Source organism: Hippocampus guttulatus, chromosome 12 (genome assembly GCF_054856545.1).
Source record: "Hippocampus guttulatus isolate MCC_2025c chromosome 12, RoL_Hgut_1.0, whole genome shotgun sequence".
Classification (NCBI taxonomy): Eukaryota; Metazoa; Chordata; class Actinopteri; order Syngnathiformes; family Syngnathidae; genus Hippocampus; species Hippocampus guttulatus.
Genome location: NC_141272.1, coordinates 15,813,088 through 15,828,827, shown reverse-complemented (window position 1 = coordinate 15,828,827; position 15,740 = coordinate 15,813,088). Strand labels below are relative to the sequence as shown.

The 15,740-nt window shown below is 43.0% G+C and overlaps 2 protein-coding genes across 5 annotated transcripts; one reads left to right on the top strand and one right to left on the bottom strand.

The window, feature by feature from the left end:
* Window positions 1-387: 387 nt before the first annotated feature.
* On the bottom strand, window positions 388-7,528 carry sars2 (seryl-tRNA synthetase 2, mitochondrial). Its single transcript, XM_086126267.1, has 16 exons — window positions 7,262-7,528; window positions 7,079-7,174; window positions 6,419-6,448; window positions 6,172-6,312; window positions 6,023-6,077; window positions 5,869-5,935; window positions 5,590-5,695; window positions 5,447-5,494; window positions 5,045-5,153; window positions 4,594-4,639; window positions 4,423-4,510; window positions 3,020-3,132; window positions 2,836-2,929; window positions 2,565-2,657; window positions 2,415-2,480; window positions 388-1,486 (listed from the first exon to the last, which is right to left on the bottom strand). The coding sequence occupies exons 1-16, from the start codon at window positions 7,526-7,528 to the stop codon at window positions 1,346-1,348; spliced, it is 1,560 nt and encodes a 519-aa protein (XP_085982393.1). The 3' UTR covers window positions 388-1,345.
* Window positions 7,529-7,819: 291 nt separating this feature from the next.
* LOC147197630 (kelch-like protein 12) lies at window positions 7,820-15,331 on the top strand. 4 transcript variants are annotated; one of them, XM_086126230.1, is made up of 6 exons: window positions 7,820-7,988; window positions 8,286-8,447; window positions 8,639-8,792; window positions 8,941-9,019; window positions 11,168-11,395; window positions 12,424-15,331. In XM_086126230.1, the coding sequence occupies exons 3-6, from the start codon at window positions 8,639-8,641 to the stop codon at window positions 13,916-13,918; spliced, it is 1,956 nt and encodes a 651-aa protein (XP_085982356.1). In that variant the 5' UTR covers window positions 7,820-7,988; window positions 8,286-8,447; the 3' UTR covers window positions 13,919-15,331. The 4 variants fall into 4 exon arrangements, with proteins under 4 accessions (XP_085982356.1, XP_085982353.1, XP_085982355.1 ...); XM_086126227.1 differs by lacking the exon at window positions 7,820-7,988 and adding an exon at window positions 8,014-8,072; XM_086126229.1 differs by lacking the exon at window positions 7,820-7,988 and adding an exon at window positions 8,042-8,203.
* Window positions 15,332-15,740: the final 409 nt, after the last annotated feature.

Here is a 15,740-nt window from a genome sequence, read left to right as displayed (position 1 = left end):
ACCTTCACTAAAATATTTGTTCCATGAAATTGTATTGATTTCCAAATCCATTCGCATCATTTCATAGTGGCTCTCTTGGCTGCACTGTTTCCAATAGTGCACACGGTAGTTTTTCCACCCATCAAATTTCGGTCACTTTGTGCACACTCCAGGATCAATTTAACCTTCAGAATCAGTTCTGTTGGCCAAAGTACCTTAAAATATTTGCAATGGGATTGAAACATTTATTTAACTACCGGTAATCAGATTTCAAACTCATCCTTGCAGGGTCAGCCGGCATTGACTATTTTTGTCTGGTTGATCAGAGCAAAACTTGTTCCACCTAACTTTAACGAGCAAAACAGATTTGCAGCCTTTCTCATATATTCTTACAATTGGAAACCAACATCTGTGGTGAGTATGTTTTATTTAAAAGTTTGATGGTTTTATCATATCAGATGAATGGTCATTTTGAATGGCACCAGATGATGTACATGACAGTTGTGTGCTGCTGTCTTGCATTTCTGTGTAGTACAGTACTGATAGTTTCTATAACTGCAACATGCTAAGGTACATGGTGGATTAAAGTCAGTAAAGAATCCACTGAGGACCCAGACACCAAATGCACAGCTCACCACAACAGACGGTAAATGCAAAACATTCATCATGATAAAGGTGAACCAGCCATCACTGTCATCCACTCTTGGATATTACTCATTCATAGTTGCTGCCATTTTTAAATAAGTACAATATTCATGTGCCTCCCAAATATTTTTTTTGCTGTAGCCAACTATTAGAAGACATTTTACAGACAAACAATTCTCAGTTCCTATAATTCCATGTTTAAGTCTTTAAAAAAAATATGGAGAATAAAAACCCTTTTGCTAAGCATTATGATGTTGTAAACTGTCCTGGAAGGTACCGTAATCCTTGCTGTTCTGTCAAATGATTAACATGTACACACACTGAGTGACATGATCAGTCAAGGGGATGATTTACATGACATATTTTACAGTATACTGTATTGTATTATACTACTGTAGATCACTGGGCAATTTTGTCCACTGATGCATGAAAAGTGACTGAAATTCCAGCCAATGACCAGTCTGACTGTACAGACCATGCAGGAAGGTGGGGCCTTAGAAGCACAAGACACAGCAAAGCGGAACAATATGTGTCGACTGAGTTCATGGAATGCTGTATGAAAATAAAATTCATACCGGTCCTAAAAAGGGCACACTCAGAAAAAAAAAAAGAGATGCTTGAGGTGAATTGTAATATACGTCACTGAGATACCGCATTACAGGAAGTGATCATTACTCTCACTGCAATACTTTATAATAACACAATCTTCCCAACGCCGACGTCACGTAATTGTGGGAGAAGGCCTGGGCGGGCGGCTCGGCTGGTTGGGACCAATGTATTTCAGAGGAGTGTACTTTGGCTTCTCAATTATTTCAAGACCCAAATATGGTTGCAAGGCTTTGGGGACGATCACTGATCCTTCCTGTGGGTACAGAAATATAGAAATTGTGATCATGTACAGGTATCTAAACTGTTTTACCCTCATATAATTAGGGATACAGGCTCAACTGCTCGTCAGTAAAATGTGGTTGACCATGGGTTCGACATTCCTCATATTTCATGACATATTCCTCAGTGTACCATCATTGAATGTATTCGCAGGATTATTTAATATGTTTATGAAACCCTAATTAATGACCCCAGAAGAATCTGATTATAACTGAGACCCTAGATGTATGTACCGTAACTGGCCACTGACAGTATACATATCATTCTCAGCAGTAAGAACAACATGGAGGATCTGTATGCTTAAAGTCAAGCCCAAACATTTCCTTTACAGTAACGTTTTATGTGCCTCTACTAGTCTTAACACATAATTTGATTAATTCCGTGGTTGTGGAATATGAGTTAAGCAGCAAAATCAACCCGTTTTTAGCCATCGCAGGGGGCGGCCAATTTGCCACTTTGTCAACTGAAAATGACTTTCCAGTTTTTCAGGGCTCAGGTAATGATCAGTCATGGCTCACCTGTTTTCTGAGGCTTAGCCATGATTGGTTGTTACCTGAGCAACTGATGGCATTTTCCGTTGACAGAAAGTGGCAAAATCGTTGCCCCTTGAGGAGGTTAAAAACGGTGGATTTTTCTGCTCAATTCTTATTTCACTAATGCAACATTGATCAGAATAGCATGTTGAGACCAGCAGCTCCCCCTGCAGTATTTTATTGCATTGCGTGAAGATGCTTTGAGGTTAGGCTTGTTCAGGAACTACTTTATTGACTGCAGAGGGAATTCCGCATGACATTTGAATGAATTTGACGGTACCTCAAGATTTAACTTTGCATAGAAAGGGCAGTTGGTATACATAAATTTTCAGAAGCAATTATCTTCAATCTAAAGCTGTTAAATCTTACCTTGGTTTGGTGAGTCTCTAGTATGGCAATGATTGTTCTGGGGATGGCGCATGCTGTGGCATTCACCTAAAAACAACACACACATCAAGCAGGTTTGCTGGGTGCTAAATCAGCAGGAGAAACACCAGAGAGTCTAATCTGCAGTCTTACTGTGTGCGCATACTGCAGGCTCCCATCGTCTCCCTCATACAGGATGTTGAGGCGTCTGCTCTGGTAGTCAGTACAGTTCGAACCACTAGAAATCTGAAAGGCATCAGTTTGATTGCAATGTTGTGAAAACTATTACAATGGGCAAGCACAACATTATTTACTGCCTAATTTCAGTTCAGGTGGTTGCTTTCGTGTATAAACAAGGAAATTAGATCACTATATGCGCTGTATAATAATAATGGCAGTAGTAACACTGTATTACGTAACTGACCTCGCCATAACTGTTCCGCCCGGGCATCCAGGCTTCAATGTCATACTTTCTGTAGGCTGGAGGACCCAACTCCTGTGTTGGCATGTCCAACACTCTAGAAAGAAAAAAACACTCCCAATTACACAAAGAAATAAATCTGCGATCAACGATTCACTGCAGGATTTTATTGTGTGCCTTTTCTGACCTGTAGTGTAGCTCCAAGGCAGAAAATATCTCTTTTTGCAAGGAGACAAACTCTTCTAGGAGCTGAGCACTCTCCTCACCTGTCTCATTTGCTGTCAGTCCAAACATCTCGACCTAGACACAGAAATAACACCATTTTAAACTCATTATTTGTCATATGCACACAAAAAAACAATGGTTGCACTGAGCAATTGAATTCTTACTTTGTTACTATCGTTCCACTTATACGAAGAATATAAAAGAAAAAAAAAATTTTGAAGCGAGTGCCGTACTTTAGTACCTGCTTTGACAAATCAAATCCCTCATAAGATTACTACACTACTGTGTCAATCCATTTCAAAGACAACAATCCTAATGAAGTTGTCAAAACAGAATAAAGCGATTTGCAAAATATGTTCCACCTATACTTAATGTAATACTCTACAAAGACGAGATATTCAAACTGATAAAATTTATTATTTTTAGCAAATAATCATTAACTGTTAAATTTTATGGCTGTAATACATTCCTAAAAAACTGGGACACGGTCATGTCTTACATCATATTTTCTTTTAAGGCCATTCAATAAATGTTTGGGAACTGAGCACACTAATTATTTAGGCTTTGTAGGTGGATTTTTTTCCCCCCAATTGTTACTTGATGCACAGCGTCAGATGTCTAGGGTCTCTGTTTTACGCCTCATAATGCGGCACACATTTTCCATGGGAGGCGGGTCTGGACTGCTGGCAGGCCATTCTAGACATGACATCCATAATTTCATTGTCCTTTAACTGTTCGACTAGTTTCTCACGCGGTTGCTCACAAAGAGGTGAACCTCACCCCATATTTGTTTGTGAATGACTGAGCAATTCAGGGAAGCTGCTTGTGTACCCAATCATGGAACCCCCACTTGTTCCCAGTTAGCCTGTTCACCTGTGGGATGTTCCAAACAGGTGATTGATGAGCAGTCATTTTGGCCACCCGTCCCATATTTTTTGGAACAGCCATAAAAGGTAATGATCATTTGCTCCAAACAATACATTTTTATCAGCTTGAACATTAAATATCGTGACTTTGTTGTGTATTTAATTAATTTACAGGTTAAACATGAAATGAAAATGATTGTATTCTGTTTTTAATTTATGTTTAACACATCAAGTAAGTCCATAGGATAAATGCAACATGCCAAAAATCCAATTGGATGCATTTAAGTTTGAATCTGTTGAGTAATCTGCTGCTATTAAACCTGACAAACATTTGCTCATCTGATTGAGGTTTCATGACAAGACAGTGTTGATCAAAAGCAAGCTTACAGTACTTTTGGAATGGGGTGAACCTTTTTTTTTTCAACAGCTTTAGCACTGGATTTACAGTCATTTGATTGTACGGCTTGCTAATGTAGCAACTGATTAAGTCTGTACTTACCTTATTGAAATGATGAACTCTATAGAGGCCCCAGGTCTCTCTCCCCGTGTCTGTCTCTGCTCTGTAACATGTACTGCTGCATACTGTCCTGAAGCAGGAGGCGGCAAAGCATGTCAGCTACTAATATTTCAAACACCAGCATTTGACGGGGAGTGACGGAGAACTTGTTACCTGACAGGCATGTCCTTCAAATTAACTGCATGATCCATGAAATAACCTGGGGCGGAGAGGAATCAAACATTGAGCATGTGCAAAATTAGTTCCTTCCCTCGAAGGCCCATTCAAAGTCAACATGATGAATCTCATTTCTAGGCCATATACAGTATATAAACCAGTCAAATGAAAAAGAGCAAGTACAGCAGTAATTGAGCGTGCCTCTTGCGCCACATGACGACGTATTCTTACGCTGCTCTGCAAACTAGTTCATTGCATGCCAGTCGCAACCGTGAAATGCCATATGTCGCTAACTCAGAACCAAGGACTCCTGTTTACGCAAGTATCATCAACAAATCAAAAACGGTCATGAGCATGTATGCAGTAGTGCTGGTATGCAAGCGTAAAGTTCAGTTATTTCAGTTATTTCTAAAGGGAAAATAAATATGTACAAAATAGCCAGAAAGACCTGCCACTCCGACTTCTCCGGTACCAGCCAGGTTTAAGTCTGGGAAACGAGCCGGGTCCAGTGAGTAGACCTGAGAGCGATGGGCGTTGGGCTGCATGCCACATCCCTCCTGCAGACAAGACAATGGATGAAACATCCTTTTATCAGAAAGTTAGTTTGACATTGTCAATCAATAACTAGCTAAAAAAACAGTATGTGCTCTGAATGACATTAGTCCGGTTAATATTCCATTTTGATTTTGATTACAGAGGCAGCTTTCTTGCTTCTTTTCATGATGCAATTGTTTACAGTTATGGTTTTCTTTGTTTGCTTCAATCGTGTGCATTTTTATAAAATTAATTAATAAATGTGTCATGCAGTCCAAATAACACACAGACCAAAAATAGTGAGTATGCTACTTACAAACACTGCACTCTTCAGCATGTCAGGTACAACCAAGGGAATGAAGCCCTGTTAGAGCCAACAAAAATATTTACATATAATAAATACAGAGGTTTAGGCCATACAAATTTGTTTTACCAATAGCGAATCATTCAGCAGCTTACACGGCGTTGCAGTGTGTCAAGTGCAAAGTTTTGGAGCGCAGTCTGAAGTCTGGCCCCTGCCCCCCACAGATAGTAAGATCTGTGACCTGAGACATGAGCAAGATGCCTGAAGCAGAGCAAAGATGTGTACTCAGGCAAATGTACATGGCTGATTCATCATTTAAAAAGGTACAACCATATTCATTCCAAATGTAAATGTCATTGCTGCTACCAGCCCACATGGTCAATCAAGAAAAAGACATCTGATCGATACGACGGCACAAAAAGAGTCATCATCACCTCTGCCTGATGAGGCCACCCAACTGCTCCCCCAGTTCAACATGGCCTCTGGGCTTAAAGTCAAATTCTTCAAGAAAGAAATACATTATTTTTACTATACCACACATGGATGTAAAGAATGCATTTAATAATCAAAGCGGCTCACAACACTCACCGGGTTTCTGGCCAGCCAACTCCACTATCTTTGCTTGGCTCTCATCTCCAATGGGCTAAGGAGGAAACGTTTGAAATGTCAACAATATCATGCTCCACATAGAGAATAAAACAGCTCTTAGGCGCATCTGACTTTCAGTGAATTCTCACAACATCAGGGTGTGTGGTGTTGGGCAGACGAAGTGCTTGGCTATAGTGTTTCTGATCCAGTTGCGTCTCTCGGGGATAGAGATGGTTGAGTCTTTTACGGACCTCTCGACCGTTCAGTAGTGCCTGGTTGTACTCCGGAAGCTGTGTGGTGAAGGCATGTATGTTAGGAGCAAAAGTCTAATGGAATTAATCCATTCAATATTTGTAAAGAATTATTTGATTTGAAGAATTATAACATTTGACTTACATCGGCGAGGGCTTCCTTTCTGTGTTTTGCCTAAGAACAGATGACTGTTGTGAAATTCATGTTTCTGGCTCTTGCTCCCAAAGAAACACGTGCATGAACACAGGCATGCAAAAATGTATATGTACAGGTCAAGAATGCAGATATATTATTGTGTCCAAGTCAGGGATGGGCATAAATATGTATAAGGTCTTGAGCTGATTATTAAGAATTCTATGACTATGTAATAATAATTCTTCAGTGTGCTCCTCCTGGTTTCACAAACCTTTCACTGTCCTCTACCTGCTTAAAAACTACAAACATTATACAGCTTGCCATATCATCTAATGCTACTATTTGGGGAAATTTTACCCAGAGAATAAATATATTGTACTAGGCATGTACACTTGAGGTGGAGAAATTAATTGGGTCGTTTTTTGTTGTTGTTGTTTTAATTTTTTGTAACTCCTAACCATTTGCACACATTATGTGATAGCTTCGCATATTCTAAAATTGGGACGATGTGGATAAGATACCGCTGCCTGTGATTATACACCTGGCCAACAGGTGGTTTCGCGTGCCAAAGAAGCTACGCGAGATGAACCATTTGCGAACCATGTGGCTCAATTGATGTGATGCTTCGTGAGGCTTCATCTCACTATCACTACACAAATCTTTACTGACCACTAAAGCTTTAACCGTTCCACTAATGTGCTGCTTCTGCTGTTCCAGCTCAGAGATTTCCCTTCGTACTGCCTGGAGCTGCTGCCACACACACACCTGAAAGAAACACACACGCATGTCAACAATTCTAGAAAACGCAACTGGAGACAACACCAACATGTGATTCCCCCCCGTTCCACTTACAATTTCCTTGACGTCTTGCCCGCACAGCTCGCCTTTCCTGCTCTCTACATTAGCTATGACTTTGTCGGTCTGATCACACACTGCTCTCATGTCCAGCTGTGGCTTATCGCTATATCCTTCACGAACATGCTCATATAAGCTGCTCCGATGAGAAAAGTGACGGGGGACCATAAAACACACATTCGGCGTTGGGAAATGTCGCACTGCCGGTGTCAATAGAAACTTTATAAAGCTAGACGAGGAGAAGGCGCCCACGTATGTCGCCATGTTGGTTGTATGACGGTTGGCACATTCATTGCAGTAGGAATTTCTACAACACACGTGGTGGGCACTGATAACCACGCTTTACAGTGTGGAAAATGTTATCTTAAAATAGGCAATACAAAATCATACGTGATAAGGGCTATGACATAGTAATTCGTTGTATGAATATAAAAGCAATTCGTAGGTCACTCCTCGCTCTTACGAAAAGATAAGTATTCAATTAAACTACACAGAAGCTGTCCGAAAAGGCAGCACGACTCCGGAAGCAAAACTAGATTGAACGTCCACTGTTCCTTGACAATTTGTGTGTACAAATGCGATGTACTTACAGCGTGTGTACTTTTTCGATGGATTTTTTTGTTTGGTTTTTCATACCGAGAGGATAGGAGTAGGAATATTAACATTATAGCAGTTGTGTACGGAAAGCTGAAATATTGTCACGAGCTAAAGGTCAACCAATCAGGTGAGCCGAAACTAAGCGCTGCGGTGATCCGGTCTGATATGACAAGTGCGGACGGCTGGACCTGAACTCAGTTTACATTTCTTGGTCCGTATTCCCAAAACTAACCTATTTTAAGCTTCATAATCATTAAGTCGCATGTCACGAGACTATTTGCCACCGAGGAGTAATCACTTGTTACGGCGGGACGGGTTATGAACAGGAGGAGAATCGTTCCCGTGTGCGCTCATTTTTGTATATCCTTTAGTGATGTGCTTGTGGCTGGATGAGCAGCGTGTGACCGATCTGTCTTCACCGCAGGCTGGACGAAAGCTATCGGCTGAGCCCGGAGCAGCGCAGTACTGTCTGTGACTGTAAAACGGGTGTTCGGGTGCAAATAAGCCCGCTACAACGTGCCTCACACTTTCCTGTTGAAGTGAGACACAACCGGCCTTCACGGTGGAAACGAGAAGAAGAGCAAAGGTAGTGTTGACATGAAAATGGCTTGCCATGTAAATACAGTTTTGCTATCTTATTTGATAAATACCCACATCCCCCCACACACACTTTATTGTATTTTTTAATTAAGTTGGGCTATTCTCTAAGCGATCATTAACTTTGGCTTGCACAGCAATCAAATAATACATGTTGGGCGTGTGTTTACTGCACTTCAGATGAATGCTGTGCGTGGGGGAACAGTCACATGGCGCCCCCAGCCATGGCAGGATGGGGACGGAGGAGGAGGGGAGCCTCTCTCAGACAGTGACTCAGAGGAGGAGGACTTTCCCGATGACAGCACCACTCCACTGGGAGACTACGTCACTCTTGGTGAGGCAGGCTCAAATAAAGAGGGGGTACCCTTCAAGGACATGACTTGCAGACAAGTCAGTTTAACTCCTTTCCTCCCATGACCTCCCTTGTCATCTGCTCAGTGTGGTTCTTACATCACTCTATGTTTTTCTTCATGCATATTCAGGACTGAAGCAGCTCCTGGAAGCTCAGCAGCTGTGTGATGTCACCCTGCTTGTCGAGGGAAAGAAATTCCTATGTCACAGGTACACCTGCAACATTCTACAACTCATACACTAGTCATTGGTTGTCATGTACTCAGATATACACTAAAACGACTGGACAATTATGATTAACGTAGTTCCAAGATAGGGCCAAGACAAATTTGTACTCCAGGCCCAAGTTGGGTCCTACTGTTGACTGGCAACCGGCCCTGATTCTCACTCAAAGTCAGCTGGGATAGGCTTCAGCGGGACACACGTGGGAAGTGCTGGGCCATTTAGACCCAAATGAAGCTAAATGGTGTCGTAAATGGATAGAGGAATGGATCACGCTCACATTCCACATACTACAATTATAACGTAGGTTTTGCTGGTTTCAGCCAACACTGAATATTTTGTCATTTGGCAATAAACGGCAGAGTGGACTTGGTGCCTTGAGATAGGAATGACCTGACTTAGCAATCTTTCAACTTACTTCACAGCATGTCTGGAAGCTATAATGAAATATTTTTCTAAAACCTGTTTCGCGCCACTCCCCCCAGAAGGTTTCTGTCAAACTAAACATAAAACAGAATTATTTGTTTATTTAAAACACACAGATAGCTTTTGCTACTGTTGGGGCAGAGATGGCCTTTCTCTTCCACCGTGTGTTCGTTAATTTCGGTTGCTGAGGATGTTGGCTATCCAAATACAGGCTGGAGACGATGAACAGTACCTTCGAAGGTTTTATTTCCGGAATATTCCGGGCACCATGGTTTACAGACAATGGCTGTGGATCACGAGTGCACCGACACAAGGGATTCACAACATATTTCTATCATCAGAAGGGCGGTACTGCAACTTCTCGTGCGGCATCGGGACTTTTGTTTCTCCTAAACCGATTCTTAACTTGTATCAACTGGCGCATTCCTATGCCTAACCGATGAGGTGCTTCAAGGACACATCTGGCTACAAAACAGAGTTTCATTATGAGAAAGTTATACATGACTAAATATGGGCAGAATATACTGTACACTTCACTACTTTAGTGCTAACATACAAGTGGAATCTTCACAGTCACGTGATCTAAGAATTAGCATCTATGTGGTCGTGTTCTGACCCTTAAAGCAAGGGATAGCTAAACACAAACTGTGCAGAAACACATGTCAACAGATCATAGCAATTCTCACAGACATATATTATCTATCCTCTGTAAAGAACAACTAATATTCCTGCCGTACCGAGAAGCCAAGAAAGGAGCGAAATGTACGCTACAGCACTGTATGCATGTATGTCTAACATATACTGCCCCCAGTTGGGAAAGGCGCGCACACCAGAATGCGCACCACAATGCACCAAGTGAGAAAAGCTGTTTGATTCTATTTAATTATGTCCTTGATTTGTCTTTTGATAGATTTTAATATGATAGAGTTCTGTTTTTCTCATTACACAACACAAATCAAAATATCTTCCTATTTTGTCTTAATAGTGCAAAAAAATGCATTTTCTGAATTTGAAATCAGTTCAAACCAAGGTAGTTGTCCGCCTTTCCCCAAAAGGGACACTTTGCACAAGACCGCTTATAAGAGTTTTAAATAGTGTAATTTCCCCCGCTTGTTTCCTCATTAACAGCGTCAGGTTGTCATTCCTGTTCAAACACTTAACACACTGATGAATGGTGAATCACTATACCTAGCTATTTTTGCACATGTGCCGCTCAAGATAATTAATTTGATAATGCTTCTCCGGTGTTTATAGTGACCAGTGGGGGCTCATTACTCCCATAAATATAACTGAAGAGGCCCGTTCCTTTGACAGTGACAAACCTGAATCTGTACGTAACTTAGAACGCCCCCTCGTCCATCCCTAACGTACGGTAATGCAGTCGTGAAGTCAGAATTACAGCAAATATTTGGATGAAAAACACTCTTAGGCCATAAATGTAAAACAATCAAAGGAAAAGCAGTAAGCGCGGCGTTCGTAATTTCAAACCATTGCGGGTACCGCCATAAACCTTTTTGCGCTTTCATACAGTACAGGCCAATCAGAGTATTACAAATACACTTTTAGATAAGATGGCTGACAAGCAGTTATTGTGCACATGTATGGGCCTTGTATGCTATTTTTGCCATGTTTTTGCAGCTCCATGTGATTGGCTATTGTTTTAAAAGGGTTTTCATATGTACACACAACTTTCCTCTTTGGCCTGTTCAGGGTGCTTCTCGCAGCTGTAAGCCCGTACTTCAGGGCCATGTTCACCAGTCCTCTGGTGGAGTCTCGCCTCACCGAGATTCGGCTGGAGGAAGTGACACCATCTGTCATGGAGACCGTCATCCAGTTTGTGTACTCCGGGGAGGCAGGGCTGTCTCTCGAAACCGCCGAGGATCTATTTGTGGCCGCCAATCGCCTTCAGGTTATGCCACTACAAGACCTGTGCTCCAGGTGAAGTCATATCTGTGGTTTAATGTTGTCAGTGGTTGATCCTTGTTGGAGGTACCCCTGACCGTATCATGCCTGTATTCACTGAACCCTTCATAATTGGAAAATTATAATAATAATCTTCATTCCTATGCCTACCGTCTTTGAAAATAATGGACTGTATGCCTACACCATTACTGTATTTGGGGTGTGACGGTTGCTTACTTCCGGTCGCTAGGCTAAGGCAGAGCGAAAACAATGACAGCATCAAACTAAAAATATATTCACTGTGTTTTTTCCACTTATCCAAATATCGTCAAAGCTGTCAAAGCACCATACTGTATCTGATTTAATGAGCCATCCACGGTTTTGCAGTCCGCTTGCACAGCTTTTTGGAGATGCGCAATAGAGTTCTAGAGTAGGATAGAAAGCCTTTATTGTCACTGTATGGTGCGCAATGCACATGCAGCAAAGTTGATGGTTTGAAAATAATAATGACAACCTATTAACTGCCACGATGTCATGTCACCAATTCTTTGTTGCACTTGGAAATTGTCTCAGAATGTATACATTTTCGATCTCCGTTAACGGCTCACTGCTCAATGTGTTCAAATAAAAGGTCGAGTTGACTCAGTGAACCTATCAGCCGGCTCACCACAGAGACGACTGGATACCTTTGCCTTCAAAAAGTCGCTACTTATATTTTGAAATGCACAATAACCGGATTATTTAACAGAAACTACAGCACTGTACAAGCCCACAATATCTCAAATTTCACGAATGAGGTTATTTTTCCTCCAGCGGGCATCCCAGTAGCTTGAAACAAGCAAAGACCGAAAACGCCTTTTCACCGGAAATGCTGAATGAGTTGCCGTGCATTTGGTACATTGTTTGCAAAGATACATCGTCACAAACAATATGAGTAGCTCAAAGGCCATCTCCCGATTTGGTGACGCCAAAAGGACGAGAGCTTTGTTGTTTCTGAAGAGTTGAAACAAATAGTACAAGTGGAGTGAACTAATTTATTTCCCTTTGGAATATATTTCCTCCAGGTTTCTATTTGAGCACTTGTCAGTGGACAACTGTCTGGGGATGTATTCCCTAGCTCGATCTCACCATGACCAGGTGTTGCTCCGTGCCTCCCTGCGACTGGTGGCCCAACACTTCCCACGTGTGTCCCGCCATAAAGACTTCCTTCTCCTTGATCACAGCACCCTCGGTAGCCTCCTGAGTTCGGACCGTTTGGGAGTAGATTCCGAGGCGGAGGTGTACGATGCAGCAAGGCGCTGGGCTGAGCACCAACCGTTGGATCGCTACGCCCACATGCCAGCGCTGCTTCACCACCTGCGTCCGGGACTGCTGTCGCAGGAGGAGAGTCGAAGACTGAGCCAGGAGTTGGGCCTCGCCGCAGCTGGGGAGGGCCTCGGAGGGCCTCTGCGTCCAAGGGAAGGAATGTTTGAGAAAAAGATTGTTTGCGTGGATCTGACACCGAGGGAAGATGAGAGATTACTCGCACGAGACTACACCGTGGACTGCTTCGACCCGCGGACGGGGAAGTGGGAGAAGCTGGCAGCGTTGGGCTCACTAGTAAGTCCTGGCTGCACGGCTGTGGGCGAAAGGCTGTTTGTAGCAGGTGGAATTCTGGGGACCGGCTCAGTGTCTTCAGCTGTGCACGAATACGACGCTGTGCTGGACCGCTGGACAGAACGCCCTTCCATGGGCCTACCCCGGTGTATGCTGGGCCTGCTGAGCTGCGGCGAGTCCCTCTACGCCTTGGGGGGAAGCAATCGCTCGGCACTACTGGACTCCAGTGAGACCCTGGAGCTGACGACACTGAAGTGGGCACCGGGTCCTCGGTTACCCCTCCCCCTGCGCGCCTTCGCCTGCGCAGCTCTGCGGGGTCGACTCTACCTTTTAGGCGGAACCACACTTGAACAGAACCGCGCTGTGGTCCACTCAGGTGTACTTATTTATCACACACTTACAGACTGCTGGACTCGAGTGGCTCTGGACTCTGGCGCTACCTGCCTTGCTGGAGGTGTAGCAGTGCGAGGAGGAGTCTGTGCCATCGGCGGATACATCAGGGACACCACTAAGTTCCTCGATGGAAACTACACCAATCTGGAGACATTGGACGCAACTGGCCGCGTGCTGTTTTTCAGGGAGGGCCGGGCGTTTGGCGTGGAGCGAGAGGTGACCGGTGGAGGGGTAACGGTCTCTGCAGAGCAGCGCGCAGGCGCAGGTGGGGGCAGCGATAGAGCACCGAGCCCTGTGATTTTCCCCGGCTTGCCGCGGAGGATTGCCGCCGGGGGCGTAGCCAGGTGGAAACGGAGGATTTATGTTTTGGGCGGAGAAAACGGCTCCCGGTTCTATGACAGTGTGTACTGTTGGAAGCCCGGCTGGCGCAGCTGGGTGCAGAGACGTGAGAAACTCCCCGGAGACACAGGAGGGGTCAGTCAATTTGGGTGTACCACCCTTAAGTTCCCTAAGAAACACATCCTGTCCAGACTGAGACGAGCCAAAGAAAACTGCGTTGTGCATGAGTAGCTTGACGGGAACCGCTCGCAACTCAAGATAAGGTGACAGCTTCAACTTGGTCACAATTTCACAAAAGTCGAATTGCAACCGCACCGTATAGATCGTAGAAACCCATGACGGGGCTAAAAGGGTAAATGGGCCTAAATGTACTTTTATCACCTTACACTGAAATCCTGACATTGGTTTTATTGTTTTGAATTCATTTAGTGTTGAGCGTCTAGCATTTAATACAGCTCTGTTGCAAGACAAAATACTTGAGTTGTGTTCTGTAATTTTAAGGCATTTTTAAGAAACCTGAACAAATGGTTTTATGACTATGATTGTTTCTACTATTCTCCGTTCAGTATTTACTTTTGATTGATTTTAAGTTAGTTGTTCTTTTGAACCATGTCTATGCGGTTCAGCTGACAACAAGCAAGTCCTGCGCAGGCTCCACAAGCAAATGACACGAACGCAATTGTTTTATTTATTGGTTGCAAAACTCAAAACCAGTCACTCTAGAGTGGCACAAGCTGTGATGATTATGTGAATCCTGTTAAATATTTTGCTATGTGAATTTAACAGCAACTGTCCAGGTAGATGCACAACCAGTCGGCCAATTCGGATGTGGTCATTTAGTTCAACGAAACTAATCACATTACCTGACTTGATTACTGCCTCTTAAGCCTACGCATCCCTAAATAGAGCCTGCTGAACATAATGAAGAAAATCTAAAATCTCAACAAGCAAACACCTCGAAAGGCTGTTTTCTCATTTACGGTGTTCGTGAGCCCCCGTTATGCTCTTAGTTTATGTAGATGTTCCGATTGATTTGGAAATTGCTGTTGGATAGTAGGGCTCTCAAACTCCAGTTCTCGACGGCCGCTGTCCTCGCATGTTTTAGATGTTTCCCGCCGACACCTGAGTCAAATGATCGGGATCGTTTTCAAGGTCCTGTAGAGCTTGCCGGTGAGCTGATTATTTGAATCGGGTGTGTTGCAGCAGGGAGAGATGGAAAACATGCAGGAAAGTGGCCCGGGGGGACCGGAGTTTGATACCCCTGAACTAAGGCATCTTATATGCGTTTGTTTCAGGGATTGGACTTGTGAATGAATGTAAAAAGGTTGTAGAACCTCAAATATCTGCAACATTGCACCTTATTTTTAATTTTTTTTTTAGTTTTCTCAAGCTATCATCCAGTCAATTTAAGAAGGTTCCACAGACCTACTAAATTAATTTCAGTGAAGCACAAAATTATACATTGGCCAACTTTTTAGTTAGTTGATAGATCACTTAGCGGGAAGTAACCCTAGAAATTTGAATGCTCAGTTGCCAGGGGTGATGGAATGGTGCAAATGTTATGTTTGCTCAAAATGGATAATATGTCACTATGTCCTGTCTTGCCAGAGGATAACCATTCATCCAATAAAAAGTGCAATACTTCTCTAGTGTCACTCAAAAGTGAATTGTTTTGTTTTTAAGGGCGGATTTTTTGGGGGGGCGGGGGTCGAATATGGATTACACAGTTTCAATTATTTGAAGAGTACTTATGTTAAAGCAGAAGCTTGAATTTATGCGCGGAAAACGCACTGATGAAGTGCAAGATTTTGCCTCTATTGTATTCATTGAGTTGCAGTGTAATTTGCATGTTTCAACTCATTTAAAGAGACTAGGCTTATTCTAAAAATAAATCAAAGGCAATCTCGTTTAGAGCTCAAACTTGTGCAAAATCGTCTTGCCACAATGGATTTGTAAATTCAAACGTTTTTTTTCTGTGTGCCATTGCTATGTATGTGGAAAATTAGGGGCTTTCCTGTTCTAAAGTGGTAAATCTGCTCAACACCAGCTCTTT